Source organism: Tachyglossus aculeatus, unplaced genomic scaffold, assembly GCF_015852505.1.
Source record: "Tachyglossus aculeatus isolate mTacAcu1 unplaced genomic scaffold, mTacAcu1.pri SUPER_34, whole genome shotgun sequence".
In the NCBI taxonomy this organism is placed as follows: Eukaryota; Metazoa; Chordata; class Mammalia; order Monotremata; family Tachyglossidae; genus Tachyglossus; species Tachyglossus aculeatus.
The window spans coordinates 3,496,683-3,516,150 of record NW_024044839.1 but is presented as its reverse complement, the minus strand read 5'-3'; the positions used below and the strand labels follow the sequence as shown (position 1 = coordinate 3,516,150).

General features: G+C 52.9%; 1 protein-coding gene across 1 annotated transcript in view; it reads left to right on the top strand.

Moving 5' to 3' along the window:
* The first annotated feature begins 5,091 nt into the window (after nt 1-5,091).
* The window catches only part of CEP131 (centrosomal protein 131), a 49,471-nt gene continuing 35,094 nt past the window's right edge, over nt 5,092-19,468 (top strand). The window contains exons 1-9 of the mRNA XM_038741924.1: nt 5,092-5,932; nt 10,548-10,728; nt 11,480-11,562; nt 13,789-13,894; nt 16,413-16,540; nt 16,884-17,049; nt 17,649-17,866; nt 17,944-18,067; nt 18,152-18,345. Of these exons, the coding sequence (XP_038597852.1) occupies nt 10,564-10,728; nt 11,480-11,562; nt 13,789-13,894; nt 16,413-16,540; nt 16,884-17,049; nt 17,649-17,866; nt 17,944-18,067; nt 18,152-18,345 (1,184 nt within the window). The 5' untranslated portion in view covers nt 5,092-5,932; nt 10,548-10,563. The remainder of the gene's footprint in view (nt 5,933-10,547; nt 10,729-11,479; nt 11,563-13,788; nt 13,895-16,412; nt 16,541-16,883; nt 17,050-17,648; nt 17,867-17,943; nt 18,068-18,151; nt 18,346-19,468) is intronic.

Below are 19,468 nucleotides of genomic sequence, written 5' to 3'. Positions count from 1 at the left end.
CTTCAGGACATCTCTACTTGAACATCTCACCAACACCTCAAACTTAACCCGTTCAGAACGGTACCCCTCAATCTTCTCCCCCAAACCCTGCCCTCCCTCCGACTTTCCCGCCACAGGAGACGGCGCCACCGTCCTTCCCCCCTCACAAACCCGCAGCGTTATCCTCAACCCACGCATTCAATGCGTCACTAAATCCTGTCGCAGCATTGCTAAAATCCGCCCCTTCCCCTCCATCGAAATTGCTACCATGTTCATCCAAGCCCTTCTCTCCTGCCTTGATTATTGCATCAGCCTCCTCCTGCCTCTCCCCACTCAGGTCCACGCTTCACTCATTTGGCCAGATCATTTTTCGGCCAAAACGTTCGGGCCACGTTTCCCCTCTCCTCAAGAACCTCCGCGTCCAACAGAAACTCCTCACCGGCGGCTATAAAGCTCGCCCCCTCCTACCTCACCTCACTGCTCTCCCACTCCAGCCCAGCCCGCTCACTTTGCTCCTCTTAACGCCAACCTACTCGCTGTCCCTTCATCTCGTCTACCTCACAGCCGACCTCTCGCCCACATCCCGCCTCTGGCCCGGAACGTCCTCCCTCCTCATATCCGACGGACGATGCCGCTGCCCCGCTTAGAAGCCTTACTGAAGGCCCATCATCTCCAAGAGGCCTTCCCTGACTAAGCCCTCATTTCCTCTTCTCCCACTCCCTTCTGCGTCACCCTTGCCCTTGGGTTTGCTCTCTTTATTCACCCCTCTGTCAGCCCCACTTATGTCCGTATATGTAATTTATTTATATTAACGTCTGTCTTCCCCACTCCGCTGTAAACTGGTGAACAGGGAACGCGTCTACAGACTTTGTGATGCTGTACTCTCCGAAGCGCTTAGTACGGTACTCTGCACACGGTAAGCGCTCAATAAACACTATGGATTGATGGACTGACTCCTATGGAGGTTGGTTTGGATGACCGGCCTCCTTCCCAACCCCGGGAAGTCCCCCCGGGAATGAGGCCTGATCTCCAGTTCCCTGCTTTGAGGAGTAGGTTGGTCACTGATCCCTGCTCCCTGTAATAATAATTATTATGGTATTTGTTAAGCGTTTACTATGTTCCAGGCACTGTACTGAAGCCCCAGGGTGGATACGAGCAAATCGGGTTGGACACATGGGGCTTGCCCTCAATCCCAGTTTTACAGATGAGGCAACTGAGGCCCAGCGAAGTGACGGGACTCGCCCAAGGTAACACAGCAGACAAGCGCTTAGTACAGTGCTCTGCACACAGTAAGTGCTCAATAGATACGATTGAAGGTGTGGTGAAGCCGGGTTGAGGACCACACCCTTCTTACTCCCAAGCCTGGGCTCTAGCCACTAATAATAATAATAATGCATTTATTAAGTGCTTACTATGTGCAAAGCAAAAAGACACGCCATGTTGCTTTTTAGGGATAATTGTGGTATTTGTTAAGCGCTTGCTATGTGCCAGGCACTGTACTAAACACTGGGGTGAATACAAGTAAATCAGGTTGGACTCAGTCAACCCCCATTTTAAAAATGGAACCGAGGCCCAGAGAAATGAAGTGACTTGCCGAAGGTTACTGAGCAGACAAGCATTCAATAAAGGGAATATCTATTATATTGTGACCATCATTATTATTGTTATAATTATTGTTATATATTATTATAATTATGATTGATTGACAGACACCTCCCCATCTGCTCTCCCTATATCAGAGAAGCAGTGTGACTCAGTGGAAAGAGCCCGGGCTTTGGCGTCCGAGGTCATGGGTTCAAATAATAATGATGGCATTTATTAAGCACTTAGTATGTGCAAAGCACTGTTCTAAGCGCTGGGGAGGTTACAAGGCGATCAGGCTGTCCCAAGGGGGGCTCACAGTCTTCATTCCCATTTTACATATGAGGTCACTGAGGCACAGAGAAGTGAAGTGACTTGCCCAAAATCACAGAGCTGGCAATTGGCAGAGCCGGGATTTGAACCCATGAACTCTGACTCTGACTCCAAAGCCCAGGTTCTTTCCACTGAGCCACGCTGCTTCTCAAATCCCAGCTCCGCCATTTGTCAGCTGGGTGACTTTGGGCAAGTCACTTCATTTCTCTGGGCCTCAGTGACCTCATCTGTAAAATGGGGATTAAGACTGTGAGCCCTCCGTGGGACAACCTGATCACCTTGTAACCTCCCCAGCACTTTGAACCGTGCTTTGCACATAGTAAGCGCCTAATAAATGCCATTATTATTATTGTATCGCCCCAGCGCTTAGAACTGTGCTTCCCACATAGTAGAACCTGTATATATGTTTGTACATATTTATTACTCTATTTTACTTGTACATATTTACTATTCTATTTATTTTATTTTGTTAATATGTTTTGTTTTGTTGTCTGTCTCCCCCTTCTAGACTGTGAGCCCGCTGTTGGGTAGGGACCATCTCTGTATGTTGCCAAGTTGTACTTTCCAAGCGCTTAATACAGTGCTTTGCACACAGTAAGCGCTCAATAAATACGATTGAATGAATGAATGAATAGTAAGCACTTAACAAATACCATCATTATTATTAATTGAAGCAGCGTGGCTTAGTGGAAAGATCAAGGGCTTGTGAGCCCCACGTGGGACAACTTGGTCACCTCGTATGTACCCCAGCGCTTAGAACAGTGCTTTGCACATAGTAAGCGCTTAATAAATGCCATTATTATTATTATTTTATTATTCTCTGTGCCTCAGCTGTAAAATGGGGATCAAGACTAAGCCCCATGTGAGACAACCTGATTACTTGTGTCTCCCTCAGCGCTTAGAACAGTGCTTGGCACATGGTAAGCGCTTAACAAATGGTTATGGTTGTACATATTTATTATGGTTGTACATATTTATTACCCTATTTATTTATTTATTTTACTTGTACATATCTATCCTATTTATTTTATTTTGTTGGTATGTTTGGTTTTGTTCTCTGTCTCCCCCCTTTAGACTGTGAGCCCACTGTTGGGTAGGGACTGTCTCTATGTGTTGCCAATTTGTACTTCCCAAGCGCTTAGTACAGTGCTCTGCACATAGTAAGCGCTCAATAAATACGATTGATAATGATGATGATGATGAACAAATGCCATCAATTTTTATTGTTATTATCGAGTCCCGTTGAGGAGGCTCAGGTCGTAGCTCCGCCCCCTCCTCCTCCGCAGGCCCCGCCCACCGCGCCCCCTCAACCAATCCCGTCTTCCCGCGCCGCCGGATGGACGGCGGGCTTGTCCAATGGGAGGCCGGGGTCTCCCCCAGCGGGCCAATGGGGGGGAGGAGGAGGTGGGGCGCATCGCGTTGTCGGGTGAGCGGCGCTGCGCGAGGGCCCCGGGCCCAGTCGAGGGGGCGCGCTGCCCGAACCGCGTTCAGGGCGACCGAACCGCGCTGAGGGAACGCGGCCCAAGCTGAGGGGGCCAGGCCTGCCCTGAGGGGACGCTGCCCGCGCTGAGGAGACATTGTCCTCGCTGAGGGGGCCCGGACCGCGCTGAGGGGACAACTGTTCGCGCTGAGGGGACATTGTCCTCACTGAGGGGGCCCGGCCCACCCTGAGAGGACAACTGTTGGCAATGAGGGGACGCTGCCCACTCTGAGGGGACACTGTCCGCGCTGAGGGGACAACAACTGTTCGCGCTGAGGGGACATTGCCGTCGCTGAGGGGGCCCGGCCCGCGCTGAGGGGACAACAACTGTTCGCGCTGAGGGGACATTGTCCTCACTGAGGGGGCCCGGCCCGCCCTGAGGGGACAACAACTGTTCGCGCTGAGGGGACATTGTCCTCACTGAGGGGGCCCGGCCCGCGCTGAGAGGACAACTGTTGGCAATGAGGGGACGCTGCCCACTCTGAGGGGACACTGTCCGCGCTGAGGTGACAACAACTGTTCGCGCTGAGGGGACATTGCCCTCGCTGAGGGGGCCCGGCCCGCGCTGAGGGGACAACAACTGTTGGCGCTGAGGGGACATTGTCCTCGCTGAGGGGGCCCGGCCCGCGCTGAGGGGACAACAACTGTTCGCGCTGAGGGGACATTGTCCTCGCTGAGGGGGCCCGGCCCGCGCTGAGAGGACAACTGCTGGCAATGAGGGGACGCTGCCCACTCTGAGGGGACACTGTCCGCGCTGAGGTGACAACAACTGTTCGCGCTGAGGGGACATTGTCCTCACTGAGGGGGCCCGGCCCGCGCTGAGGGGACAACTGTTGGCGCTGAAGGGACGTTGCCCGCGCTGAGGAGAAGCAGCCCGCGCTGAGGGGACGCTGCCCACGCTGAGGGGTCCCGGCCTGCCCTGAGGGGAGGCTGCCCGCGCTGAGGAGACACAGTTCGCGCTGAGGGGACGTTGTCCTCACTGAGGGGGCCCGGCCCGCCCTGAGGGGACAACTGTTGGCAATGAGGGGACGCTGCCCACTCTGAGGGGACACTGCGCTGAGGGGACATTGTCCTCGCTGAGGGGGCCCGGCCCGCGCTGAGGGGACAACAACTGTTCGCGCTGAGGGGACATTGTCCTCACTGAGGGGGCCCGGCCCGCGCTGAGAGGACAACTGTTGGCAATGAGGGGACGCTGCCCACTCTGAGGGGACACTGTCCGTGCTGAGGAGACAACAACTGTTCGCGCTGAGCGGTCCCGGCCCACCCTGAGGGGACACTGCCCACTCTGAGGGGACACTGTCCACGCTGAGGGGACATTGTCCTCACTGAGGAGGCCCGGCCCGGGCTGAGGGGACATTGTCCTCACTGAGGGGGCCCGGCCCGCGCTGAGGGGACAACTGTTGGCAATGAGGGGACGCTGCCCACGGTGAGGGGGCCTGTCCCATCCTGAGGAGACGCTGCCCGTGCTGAGGGGAAGCAGGCCACACTGAGGGGACGCTGCCCTCCCTGAGGAGACAACTGTTGGCGCTGAAGGGACGTTGTCCACTGTGAGGTGGCCCGGCCTGCGCTGAGGGGACAACAACTGTTCGCGCTGAGGGGCCGCTGCCCACACCGACTGAGGGGACCTGGCCCACACTGAGGGGACGACAACTGTTGGCGCTGAAGGGACGCTGCCCACCGTGAGGAGAAGCAGGGGACAACTGTTCACGCTGAGGGGAGGCTGCCCGCCCTGAGGGGACAACAACGGTCCGCGCTGAGGGGACGCTGCCCACACCGACTGAGGGGGGCCAGCGTGTTCTGAGAGGACGCTGCCACTCTGAGGGGCCCCGGCCCGTGCTGAGGAGACATTGTCCGTGCTGAGGAGACACTGTCTGCCCTGAGGGGACACTGCCCACCCTGAGGGGGCCCTGCCTGCGCTGAGGGGACATTGCCCTCACTGAAGAGACAACAACTGTCCACGCTGAGGGGACGCTGCCCACACCGACTGAGGGGGGCCGGCGTGTCCTGAGAGGACTGAGGGGTCCCGGCCCGCGCTGAGGGGACATTGTCCGTGCTGAGGAGAAACAGCCCGCGCTGAGGAGACACTGTCCGCTCTGAGGGGACACTGCCCACCCTGAGGGGGCCCGGCCCGTGCTGAGGGGACGTTGCCCTCACTGAGGGGACGCTGCCCAAGCTGAGGGGACAACTTCGTGCTGAGGGGGCACGGTCTGCACTGAGGGGCCATTGCCCTCGCTGAGGAGACGCTGCCCAAGCTGAGGGGACAACTTCGCGCTGAGGGGACACGGTCCGCACTGAGGGGCCATTGCCCTCACTGAGGAGACGCTGCCCAAGCTGAGGGGACAACTTCGCGCTGAGGGGACACAGTCCGCACTGAGGGGCCATTGCCCTCGCTGAGGAGACGCTGCCCAAGCTGAAGGGACAACTGTTCGCGCTGAAAGGACACTGCCCATGCTGAGAGGACACGGCCGGCACTGAGGGGACACTCTCCATGCTCAGGGGACGCTGCCCACCCTGAGGGGGTCCGGCCCGCGTTGAAGGGATGCTGCCCGCGCTGTAAAGGTTTGGCTCCGGCTGAGGAGGTGCTGCCCACCCTGAGGAAGTGTGGCTCGGGTTGAGGGGTCGCTGCCCGCGCTGTAAAGGTTTGGCTCCGGTTGAGGGGGCCCGTCCTCCTCCAGCCCCTGCCATCTCCATCTTGCACGGTTCTTCCCCTTGCCCCTCTCCCCAGACCCCCTGGGGCTGGGCATCCCCGAGGGGTCCTCCTAATAATAATAATGATGGGATTTGTTAAGCGCTTACTACGTGCCAGGCACTGTACCAAGCGCTGGGGTGGATCCAAGCCAATCGGGCTGGACACAGTCCCTGTCCCACGTGGGGCTCCCAGTCTCCATCCCCATTTGACAGATGAGGTCATTGAGGCCCAGAGAAGTGAGGCGACTTGCCCAAGGCCACACAGCAGGCAAGGGGCGGAACCAGGATTAGAACCCAGGACCTTCCAACTCCATGGCCCGGGCTCCAACCACCAAGCCAGGCTGCCCTAAGGCCAACAGTCAAGGGAACAGATGAGGGAACTGAGGCACAGAAAGTGAAGTGACTTGCCCAGAGTCACCCAGCTGACAGTTGGCAGAGTCAGGATTTGAACCCATGACCTCTAACTCCAAAGCCCGGGCTTTGGAGGGGAGAGGCCGCTCTCCCCTCGCTCAAAAGGGCACAGGCATCCAGGAGCTGTCCCATAAAGAGGTTTTCAGAAATCCAGGGTACACTGGGGTGGTGGACAAGTTTATTTTGGTCAGAACACTGTACTAAACGCCTGGGAGGGTGCAACAGAGTCAGTAGCCTCCCCCTTCTAGACTGTGAGCCTCTTGTTGCCAACTTCTACTTCCCAAGCGCTTAGTACAGTGCTCTGCACACAGTAAGCGCTCAATAAATACGATTGATGGATGGATAGGGATGTTCTCTATCTGTTGCTGAATTGGCCTTTCCAAGCGCTTAGTACAGTGCTCCGCACACAGTAAGCGCTCAATAAATTAGATCGAATGAAAGTCCGCCCCAATGTCTAGCAGTGCCAGCGTGGTGGTTTCCATAGCGAGAGTTTTGTTTGTCCACCACCCGCCCGGGAGCCCGGGAAGCTGGGCGGGCCTGTGGGAAGATTGATGAAAAAATCATCGAACCCAGGACCGTCTGGACTCCCCCCCAACCCCTGCAGAGTCAGCCAATCATCACTGAGAATAATGATAATAATTTATGATACTCGTTAAGCGCTTACTACATGCCAAGCCCTGTTCTAAACACTGGGGTAGATAGTAGGCAATCAGGTTGTCCCCAGTGGGGCTCACAGTCTTCATCCCCGTTTGACAGGTGAGGTCACTGAGGCACAGAGAATAATAATAATGGTGGTATTTAAGTGCTTACTATGTGCAAAGCACTGTTCTAAGCGCTGGAACTTTCAATCAAATTTATTGAGCGCTTACGGTGTACGGAGCACTGTACTAAGCGCTTGGAAAGGCCAATTCGGCAACAGATGGAGACCATCCCTACCCAACAAGGGGCTCACAGTCTAGAAGGGGGAGGCTACTGACTCTGTTGCACTCTCTGAGACGTTTAGTACAGTGTTCTGACCGAAATAAACTTGTCCAGCACCCCAGTGTACCCTGGATTTCTGAAAACCTCTTTATGGTTCACTGAGCCACGCAGGAGAAGCAGCGTGGCTCAGTGGAAAGAGCCCGGGCTTTGGAGTCAGAGGTCGTGGGTTCCAATTCCAACTCTGCCAACTGTCAGCTGGGTGACTTTGGGCAAGGCGCTTCACTTCTCTGTGCCTCAGTTCTCTCATCTGTAAAATGGGGATTGAGACTGTGAGCCCCCCGGGGGACAACCTGATCACCTTGTAACCTCCCCAGCGCTTAGAACAGTGCTTTGCACATAGTAAGCGCTTAATAAATGCCATCATTATTATTATTATTTATGGGATAGCTACAAGGTGATCAGGTTGTCCCACTTGGGGCTCACCGTCTTAGTCCCCATTTGACAGATGAGGTCACTGAGGCACAGAGAAGTGAAGTGGCTCGCCCAAGGTCACACAGCAGACAGGCTGTGAAGCCGGGATTAGAACCCACGTCCTCTGACTCCCAAGGCCCAGCTCTTGACTACCTCCTGTCAGTCCGCGCTTGGGAGGGAAGCTGTAGGGGGGAGAGAGGCTCCGGGACGGGCTCGCTTTGTGCCCGCTTAACTGGGTGCCCACTAAGGCGGGGATCCCTAATTTCAATTACTTCATTTCTCTGAGTCTCAGTTTCCTCATCTGTATAATGGGGATTGAGACCGTGAGCCCCATGTGGGACAGGGGACTGCGTCCAACCCGATTATCTTGTATCTACCCCAGCGCTTAGTACAGTGGCTGGCACACAGTAAGCGCTTAACAAACACCATTATTATTATTATTATTATTATTATTGTTATTGGAAAGGGCATTTCATTGCCGGGACGTGGGGTGGAAGGAGGGAAGCCAGTGAACGCAAATCCACCGCTCCTAAAAAAAAAAAGGAGCGATAGTTTGGGTGCCTCTTTGTATGTACATTTCTAGCCTCTTTTCACCTGATTTGTAATATTTTAATAATTCTGGCGGTATTTTTTTCAGCAGTTATTATGTGCCAAGCTACTAAGCGTTGGGGTGGTTACAAGCAAATTCATTCATTCAGTCAGTCGTATTTATTGAGCACTTACTGTGTGCAGAGCAAGCAAATTCATTCATTCATTCATTCAGTCGTATTTATTGAGCGTTTACTGTGTGCAGAGCACTGTACTAAGCGCTTGGGAAGTCCAAGTTGGCAACATCTAGAGACGGTCCCTACCCAACAGCGGGCTCACAGTCTAGAAGGGGGAGACAGAGAACAAAACAAAACATATTAACGGAATAAAATAAATAGAATAAATATGTACAAGTAAAATAAAACAAATAAATAAATAAATAAAAATTGAGTCGGACACAGTCCCTGACCCACGTGGGGCTCACAGTCTCAATCCCCATTTTCCAGATGGGGGAACTGAGGCCCAGAGAAGTGAAGTGACTTGCCCCAGGTCACACAGCATACAGGTGGCAGAGCTGGAATTAGAACCCATGATCTTCTTTCTCCCAGGCCTGGGTTTTAGCCACTACACTCTGTTTATTGTTATATGATACTCTTCCAGGCGCTTAGTACAGTGCTCTGCACACAGTAAGCGCTCAATAAGTACGATTGAATGAATGACAGGGACTGTGTCCAACCCGATTAGCTTGTATCTATACCAGTGTTTCGTTCAGTGCCTGACACATAGTGAGCACATGTCATGGGTTCAAATCCCCGCTCCGCCAATTGTCCGCTGTGTGACTTTAGGCAAGTCACTTCACTTCTCTGGGCCTCAGTTACCTCATCTGGAAAATGGGGATGGGAGCCCCACGGGGGGCAATCTGATCACCTTGTATCCTCCCCAGCGCTTAGAACAGTGCTTTCCACATAGTAAGCGCTTACGTGTCAGCTGTGTGACTTTGGGCAAGTCACTTCACTTCTCTGGGCCTCAGTTGCCTCATCTGTAAAATGGGGATTAAGACTGTGAGCCCCCCGTGGGACAACCTGATCACCTTGTAAATTCCCCAGCGCTTAGAGCAGTGCTCTGCACAGTAAGCGCTTAATAAATGCCATTATTATTATTCATTCATTCAATCGTATTTATTGAGTGCTTACTGTGTGCAGAATACTGTACTAACCTCTTGGGAAGTACAAGTTGGCAACGTATAGAGACGGTCCCTACCCAACAGTGGGCTCACAGTCTAGAAGAAGTGAATTATTATCATTATTACAACAAATACTATCAAAAAAAAAAGGAGGGAGCCAGGGGAAAAGAGGGCTTAATTGGGGAAGGCCTCTCGGAGGAGACGTGTCCTTAACCAGGAGTTGAAGGGAGGGAGAGTAAACTCTTTGGAGGCAGAGAATGTGTAGAGAAGCAGCGTGTCTCAGTGGAAAGAGCCCGGGATTTGGAGTCAGGGGTCATGGGTTCGAATCACGGCTCTGCCAATTGTCAGCTGGGTGACTTTGGGTAAGTCACTTCACTTCTCTGGGCCTCAGTTCCCACATCTGCAAAACGGGGATTAAAACTGTGAGCCCCCCGTGGGACAGCCTAATCAACTTGTAACCTCCCCAGCACTTAGAACAGTGCTTTGCACATAGTAAGTGCTTAATACCATAACAAAAAAAAAAAGAAGAGAAGGGAGCCAAGGGGAAAAGAGGGCTTAATTGGGGAAGGCCTCTCAATAGTAATAATAATAATAATAATAATAATAATAATAATAATAATAATAGATATCAACTAATAATAGATATAGATATATAGATAGAGATAGATAGATAGAGATATCTATAGATAGATATAGGTAGATATAGATAGATATAGATATATAATATTTAGGTATTATTAGATATTATTAGATATCAACTTAGCGAGGAGTTGAAGGGAGGGAGAATAAACTCTTTGGGGGCAGAGAATGTGTCTCTTTATTTTTATACTGGTTTCCTCAGAGTGCCTAGTACAGTGCTGCACACACAGTAAGCGCTCAATAAATACGGTCGCCCGACTGTCTGGTGCGTGGACGGAACGGGGGGACGGCGAGCTGGGCGAGATCGGTCACCCCTCTCCGCTGTGCCAACAGGTGAGCCCCGTCAGCGATGAAGGGGTCCCGGGGCGGGGGTCTCCCCGGGAGCGGCGTGGACTTGAGCCTGACGGGCCTCCAGCTGGCGTTCTCCAGGCGCCCCGGCGGCCTGGCACCCCCCAGGCCCATCGCCCGCTCCGTCTCCGTCACCGCAGGAAACCAGCCCGCCCGGAACCAGCTGGTGAGTACCGGGAACCGCGGTGCCCACCGACCTGGGCTGGACTCTAGGGTGGGAGCGGGGAGGAAGGGACCCCCCGGACCCCCGGCCCACGTCATCCCTCTGGCTGGGAATGCCTTCCCTCTGCCCATCCGCCAAGCTAGCTCTCTTCCTCCCTTCAAGGCCCTGCTGAGAGCTCACCTCCTCCAGGAGGCCTTCCCACACTGAGCCCCTCCTTCCTCTCCCCCTCCTCCCGCTTTCCACCCCCCCCCCCATACCTCCTTCCCTTCCCCACAGCGCCTGTATATATGTATATATGTTTGGATGGATTTATTACTCTATCAATCAATCAATCAATCAATCACTTGTATTTATTGAGCGCTTACTGTGTGCAGAGCACTGTACTTAGCGCTTGGGAAGTACAAGTTGGCAACATATAGAGACAGTCCCTACCCAACAGTGGGCTCACAGTCTAAAAGGGGGAGACGTGTATTTTATTATTTATGTACTTTAATGTATTTATGTAATTTATGTATTTTACTTGTACATATCTATTCCATTTATCTTATTTTGTTAATATGTTTGGTTTTGTTCTCTGTCTCCCCCTTCTAGACTGTGAGCCCGCTGTTGGGTAGGGACCGTCTCTAGATGTTGCCAACTTGGACTTCCCAAGCGCTTAGTCCAGTGCTCTGCACACAGTAAGCGCTCAATAAATACGATTGATTGATTGATTGATTGATGGATTGATAGGGATGCCGTTTGCTCTGTCCGACAGGAGGGCGCGGGCCTGGCGGGCTCCAGAGCCATCAACAACCTCCGAAGGTCTAACAGTGCCACACACGTCAACGATGGCCTCAGGTAAGGCCGGACCCCGGACGGATGGACACGGGCAGCAGCGATCACCTTCCTCCCTCCCCTGTCGTCCTCCTCCTCCCCATCTCACCAGTTGCCTCCCCTTCCTCCCGCCCCCCCAGTTGCCCCTGAGGTCAGCATCAACATCAGGGAAGCAGCGTGGCTCAGTGGAAAGAGCCTGGGCTCTGGAGTCAGAGGTCATGGGTTCGAATCCCGGCTCCACCACATGTCTGCTGTGTGACCTTGGGCAAGTCACTTCACTTCTCTGGGCCTCAGTTCCCTCATCTGGAAAATGGGGGTACAGACTGTAACCCCATGTGGGACAATTTGATTACCTTGTATCTACCCCAGTGCTTAGAACAGTGTTTGGCACATAGTAAGCGCTTAACAAATACCAACATTACTATTATTATTATTATTATTATTAAAGGAGCCTCCTTGACCCAAGCCATCCAAGCTGTCCATCCCTCCCTTGCCCTGAGGAGAGCTGGGCCGGATACAAGGTGATCAGGTTGTCCCACGGGGGGCTCCCAGTCTTCATCCCCATTTTACAGATGAGGGAATGAGGCACAGAGAAGTGAAGTGACTTGCCCAAAGTCACCCAGCTGATAAGGGATTTGAACCCATGACCTCTGACTCCAAAGCCCGGGCTCTTTTCCCGCTGCTTCTCTGTGAGTCCCTACCCAACAGTGGGCTCACAGTCTAGAAGTCTAGAAGCCCCTCTGGTGTGCAGCCAGAACTGGGGGAGGAAGCCAGCCGGGAAGGGGAATTTCTGACCCTGGGGGGCGGTTGGATGGGTTGGGAATTCCATCTCTCCCTGTCTGGGAGTTGTTCCCCAATCCTCTTCTCCTCCCCGCCTTCCCCCACCACACTCCAGGCTCAGGGAGGTGAGAGCTTTAAGCTTCCCTTCCCTCCTGGAATGCATTGTCCCCCTGCTCCTGGGGAATGCCTTTGTGTGGGAAGAGTGGAGCCTATGGATATTCAAATCTGGGGAGGAAAGACTGGGAGGACACCCCCTCCGGATCCCTGCTGGGAAAGGAGTTCAATCAGCATATAAATTACGGGAGATTTTACCACCCCCTCTTTGGAGAGGGGTCAAATGGCCTCTCCAGTTGCAGATCCCACACACAATGACTCTCCCCTCCTTCAAAGACTTACTGAAGGCCCATCTCATTCATTCACTCATTCATTCATTCACTCGTATTTATTGAGCGCTTACTGTGTGCAGAGCACTGTACTAAGCGCTTGGGAAGTAATAATAATAATGATGGCATTTATTAAGCGCTTACTATGTGCAAAGCACTGTTCTAAGCACTGAGGAGGTTACAAGGTGATCAGGTTGTCCCACGGGGGGGGCTCACAGTCTTAATCCCCATTTTACTATATTAAGCGCTTGGGAGAATAATAATAATAATGATGGCATTTATTAAGTGCTTACTATGTGCAAAGCACTGTTGTAAGCTCTGGGGGGGAATACAAGGTGATCAGGTTGTCCCACGGGGGGGCTCACAGTCTTCATCCCCATTTTACAGATGAGGTAACTGAGGCTCAGAGAAGTTAAGTGACTTGCCCAAGATCACACAGCAGACATGTGGCAGAGCCGGAATTCGAACCCGTGACCTCTGACTCCAAAGCCCGTGCTCTTTCCATTGAGCCACGCTGCTTCTCATTATTATTATTATTATTACATATTATTATTACGAGAGAGGGAACCTCTGTGATATCAGGGTTTAGAACAGCGCTTGGCACCTAGTAAGCGCTTAACAAATAGCATTGGCCTCATCCCTCTCTAGACTGTAAAGTCACTGTGGGCCGGGAACTCTGTTGGGTTGTATTGTTGTTGTATTGTGTTGTATTGTTGGGTTGCACGGGTTCAAATCCCGGCTCCGCCAGTTGTCAGCTGTGTGACTTTGGGCAAGTCACTTCACTTCTCTAGATTGTCAACTCATTGTGGGCAGGGAGTGGGTCTGTTTATTGTTGTGTCATCCTCTCCCAAGCGCTTAGTCCAGTCCAACTTGGACTTCCCAAGCTCTGCACACAGTAAGCGCTCAATAAATACAACTGAACTAACGAATGAAGGAATTAGGCCCCCCAGCCTTCCCCAGCCAATCAGTCGATCAATCAGCGGTACTTATTGAGCGCTTACCCTGGGTTTACTGGACTAAGGGCGTGGTAGAATCCGCCTCTCGGCCCGTGTCCTCACGTGGATTGGCTTTCCCTCCCTCGGCACAGCATGGAGCAGCCGGAAGAGCTCCTGGCCTTCTTCGACAGCGGGGCCAGAGGGAGGAAGGAGCTGAGCCCCGTCTACCCCGAGAAGAGGACCACGTGGAACGTCTTGGTGAGAAAAATCGCACGACGGGAGACCATAATGGCATTTATGATGGTATTTGTTAAGCGTTTACTAGGTGCCAGGCACTACATGTTTTGTTCGGTTCATTAAGTAGTATTTATTGAGCGCTTACTGTGTGCAGAGCACTGGACTAAGCGCTTGGGAAGTCCAAGTTGGCAACATGTAGAGACGGTCCCTACCCAACAGCGGGCTCGAAGTCTAGAAGGGGGAGACAGAGAAGAAAACAAAACATATTAACAAAATAAAATCAATAGAATAAATATGTACAAATAAAATAGAGTAATAAATACATACAGACGTATATACATATATCCAGGTGCTGTGGGAAGGGGAAGGAGGTAAGGCGGTGGGGGGATGGGGAGGGGGAGGAGGGGGATTGTTATTATTCAGTATAATAACAATAATAATGACGGTGTTTGTGAAGCGCTTACTATGTGCCAAGCGCTGTTCTAAGCGCTGAGGTAGAGACAAGGTGATGAGGTTGTCCGCCGTGGGGCTCACGGTCTTAGTCCCCATTTCCCAGATGAGGGAACTGAGGCCCAGAGAAGTGACTTGCCCAAAGCTGACAGGGGGCGGAGCCAGGATTAGAACCCACGCCCTCCGACTCCCAAGCCCGGGCTCTTTCCACTGAGCCACGCTGCTTCCAAGCCTTTGGAAAAAGGCTTATTGGGGTGCGGGAAAGCGCAGCGGAGCGGGCCACTCACTGTTGTCTGTTGTTCTGTTGTCTGTCTACCCCCTCTAGACTGTGAGCCCGTTGTTGGGTAGGGACCGTCTCTATCTGTTGCCAACTTGGACTTCCCAAGCGCTTAGTCCAGTGCTCTGCACACAGTAAGCGCTCAATAAATACGATTGAATGAATGAATGAAATTCAATCGTATTTATTCTAGACCTTCTATAATAATAATAATAATGGCATTTATTAAGCATTTACTATGTCCAAAGCACTGTTCTAAGCGCTGGGGAGTTTACAAGGTGATCAGGTTGTCCCCCGGAGGGTTTACGGTCTTAATCCCCATTTTCCAGATGAGGGAACTGAGGCCCAGAGAAGTGAAGTGATTTGCCCAAAGTCACACAGCTGACAATTGGCAGAGCTGGGATTTGAACCCGTGACCTCTGACGCCACAGCCCGTGCTCTTTCCACTGAGCCACGCCGCTTCTAGACTGTGAGCCCGCTGTTGGGTCGGGGTTGTCTCTACCTGTTGCCGAATTGTACTTCCCAAGCTCTTAGCACAGTGCTCTGCACACAGTAAGCGCTCAGTAAATACGATTGAATGAATGAAATGAATGTATTGAGCGTTTACTGTGTGCAGAGCACTATACTAAGCACTGGGGTAGGTACAAGGTAATCAGGCTGGACGACAGTCCCTGTCCCACATGGGGCTCCCAGCCATCATCCCCATTTTACAGATGAGGGAACTGAGGACTAGAGGAGTTAAGTGTCTCTATATGTTGCCAACGTGTACTTCCCAAGCGCTTAGTCCAGTGCTCTGTACACAGTAAGCGCTCAATAAATACGATTGAATGAATGAATGAAGTGACCTGCCCAAGGTCACACGGAACCTGGGGCTCGGCATGGCTGGAAGCCAGTTTTGCTTCTAATCCCAGCCCCGCCCCTTGTTTGCTGGGTGACCTTGGGCAAGTCGCTTCACTTCTCTGGGCCTCAGTTACCTCATCTGTAAAATGGGGATGGCGGCTGGGAGCCCCACGTGGGACAGGGACTGTGTCCACCCGATTAGCTTGGATCTGCCCCAGCACTCAGTACAGCGCCTGGCATATAGTAGGCACTTAACGCGTACCACGATTTGTATTATTGTTAGGGTCTTTATTACTAGCCTTGAATCGACCCAGTGCTTTGCACATAGTAGGTGCCATGGAAAAGGCGGGATTCATTCATTCATTCATTCAGTCATATTTATTGAGCGCTTACTGTGTGCTAAGCACTCAGGGAGTCCAAGTTGGCAACATGTAGAGACGGTCCCTACCCAACAGTGGGCTCACGGTCTAGAAGGGGGAGACGGACAGCAAGACGAAACATATTAACAAAATAAAATCAATAGAATAGTAAATATGTATTGATTTTGTTAATGATCAATCAGTCGTATTTATTGAGCGCTTACTGTGTGCAGAGCACTATACTAAGCGCTTGGGAAGTACAAGTACAGTGATGTGCCTCTAGCTTTGCTTCTGTTTATTCTGATGACTCGACACCTGTCCACGTGTTTGGTTTTGTTGTCTGTCTCCCCCTTCGAGACTGTGAGCCCGTTGTCGGGTAGGGACCGTCGCTATGTGTTGCCAACTTGGACTTCCCAAGCGCTTAGTCCAGTGCTCTGCACACAGTAAGCGCTCAATAAATACGATTGAATGAATGAGTGAATGTCCACGTAAAATAGAGTAATAAATCTGTCCAAACATCTATACAGGTGCTGTGGGGAGGGGAAGGAGGTAGGGCGGGGGGGGACGGGAAGGGGAAGGGGCTTGGCCCCATCGCCCGTCGGGTCCCCCACAGGATGACCAGCCCAGGGTCTCCCCCGTGGTGCCCAGCGCCCGCCGTGCCGGCCCCGTGGACTCGCCGGTTGGCATGAAGAAGAAAGAAACCGGCGTGGCCCTGGCAGCCAACTTCACGGCCAACAACAGGTGGGCGCACGGGCCCTTCCCCCCAAGGTGACCGTCATCTCTGGGGTCGCTGACCGGGCCCCGTCCCGCGACCCCGGAGGGTCCCCGGGCAGTTTGAGCCCCAGGGCCGCGGGCGGGAGGGCGGTAGATCCCTAATCTATCTTAATGTGTGTCTCCCCTGGTAGACTGGAAGCTCCTATGGGCAGGTATCGATTCTGTTGCATTCTTCTTTCCCAAGCACTTAGTGCCCTGCACACAGTAAGCACCATCGATTGCTCGATGGTTCTGCCCACATCTCCCCACTCCTTGAAAACCTTCAGTGGTTGCCCATTAGTCTCGGCATCGCTTTCCCTCTTGCCTCTAGGAGCAACAAGGGAGCCATGGGCAACTGTGTGACCACCATGGTCCACAACTATTTGACCACTGACAGGATGCACCCGCCCAAGAGCTCCTTGAAAACCTTCAGTGGTTGCCCATCACTCTTGGCATCACCTTCCGTCTTGCCTCTAGGAGCAACAAGGGAGCCATGGGCAACTGTGTGACCACCATGGTCCACAACAACTATTCGACTGCCGACAGGACCCCTCCGCCCAAGAGCTCCTTGAAAACCTTCAGTGGTTGCCCATTACTCTTGGCATCGCCTTCCCTCTAGCAACAAGGGAGCCATGGGCAACTGTGTGACCACCATGGTCCACAACTATTTGACCGCTGACAGGACACACCCGCCCAAGAGCTCCTTGAAAACCTTCAGTAGTTGCCCATTACTCTCGGCATCACCTTTCCTCTTGCCTCTAGGAGCAACAAGGGAGGCATGGGCAATTGTGTGACCACCATGGTCCACAACAACTATTCGACCTTACTTGTACATATCTATTCTATTTATTTTATTTTGTTAGTATGTTTGGTTTTGTTCTCTGTCTTCCCCTTTTAGACTGTGAGCCCACTGTTGGGTAGGGAATGTCTCTATATATTGCCAACTTGTACTTCCCAAGCGCTTAGTCCAGTGCTCTGCACACAGTAAGCGCTCAATAAATACGATTGATTGACAGGACACCCCCGCCCAAGAGCTCCTTGAAAACCTTCAGTGGTTGCCCATTACTCTCGGCATCGCCTTCCCTCTTGCCTCTAGGAGCAACAAGGGAGCCATGGGCAACTGTGTGACCACCATGGTCCACAACAACTATTCGACTGCCGACAGGATGCTCCCGCCCAGGAGCTCCTTGAAAATCTTCAGTGGTTGCCCATTAGTCTCGGCATCGCCTTCCCTCCTACCTCTAGGAGCAACAAGGGAGCCATGGGCAACTGTGTGACCACCATGGTCCTCAACTATTTGACCGCTGACAGGACGCACCTGCCCAAGAGCTCCTTGAAAACCTTCAGTGGTTGCCCATTACTCTCGGCATCGCCTTCCCTCTTGCCTCTAGGAGCAACAAGGGAGCCATGGGCAACTGTGTGACCACCATGGTCCACAACAACTATTCGACCGCCGACAGGACGCTCCCGCCCAAGAGCTCCTTGAAAACCTTCAGTGGTTGCCCATTACTCTTGGCATCGCTTTCCCTCTAGCAACAAGGGAGCCATGGGCAACTGTGTGACCACCATGGTCCACAACAACTATTCGACCGCCAACAGGATGCCCCTGCCCAAGAGCTCCTTGAAAACCTTCAGTGGTTGCCCATTACTCTCGGCATCACCTTCCCTCTTGCCTCTAGGAGCAACAAGGGAGCCATGGGCAACTGTGTGACCACCATGGTCCACAACAACTATTCGACCGCCAACAGGACACCCCCACCCAAGAGCTCCAACCAGGCGGCTCCGTCTCTCAAGTAAGACCGCCCGCCGGCCCAGCGCCCTGGGACCGGCTGGGAAACGGGGAGTCCGGGGGGCGGCTTGGCGGCGTTGACTTGTGGTACGGGGTCCGGGGGCGGCCATAGGAAGAACCCTGTGGGACCCCCTGCCTTCCGGGAGTCCGCGGTCTCACGGGGGAGGTAGGATGGATCCCGAGGTTACACCGGAACGTGGCTGGGATTCCCCGGGGCCAGTGAGAGGGCCGTGGGGGGCGTCCGGGCCTTCCGGGCTTCCCTAGCAGAGGGGCGAAGTTGGCACGGCTTGGATGTGGGGGAGCATAGGGCGGGTTCGTTCGGTAGGTTGGTGTGGGGGCGAGCACGCCTTCTAGACCGTGAGCCCGCTGTTGGGTAGGGACCGTCTCTATATGTTGCCAATTTGTACTTCCCAAGCGCTTAGTACAGTGCTCTGCACACGGTAAGCGCTCAATCAATACGATTGAATGAATGAGTGAATGAAAAGCCTTCTAGACTGTGAGCCCGCTGTTGGGTAGGGACCGTCTCTGTATGTTGCCAAGTTGTACTTCCCAAGCGCTTAGTACAGTGCTCTGCACAGACTAAGCGCTCAATACATTGAATGAATGAATGAATGAAAAGCCTTCTAGACCGTGAGCCCGTTGTTGGGTAGGGACCGTCTCTATATGTTGCCAATTTATACTTCCCAAGCGCTTAGTACAGTGCTCTGCACATGGTAAGCGCTCAATCAATACGATTGAATGAATGAATGAATGAAAAGCCTTCTATTCATTAAATCGTATTTATTGGGGGAGGAGGCGTGGAGTGAAAAACCGGAGAAACTGAGGCCCAGAGGGGATCTAGACAGCCACGGTCCAGGCTTTTCCAGCCTTGTGCTCATTCATTCATTCATTCAATCGTATTTATTGAGCGCTGTACTGAGCACTGTACTGAACACTTGGGAAGTACAAATTGGCAACATATAGAGACGGTCCCTACCCAACAGCGGGCTCACAGTCTAGAAGGGGGAGAGAGAGACTTGCCCAAAGTCACCCAGCCGGGATTTGAACCCGTGACCTCCGACTCCAAAGCCCGGGCTCTTTCCACGGAGCCACGCTGCTTCTCCTGATCCCTCCCCACCTACACATCT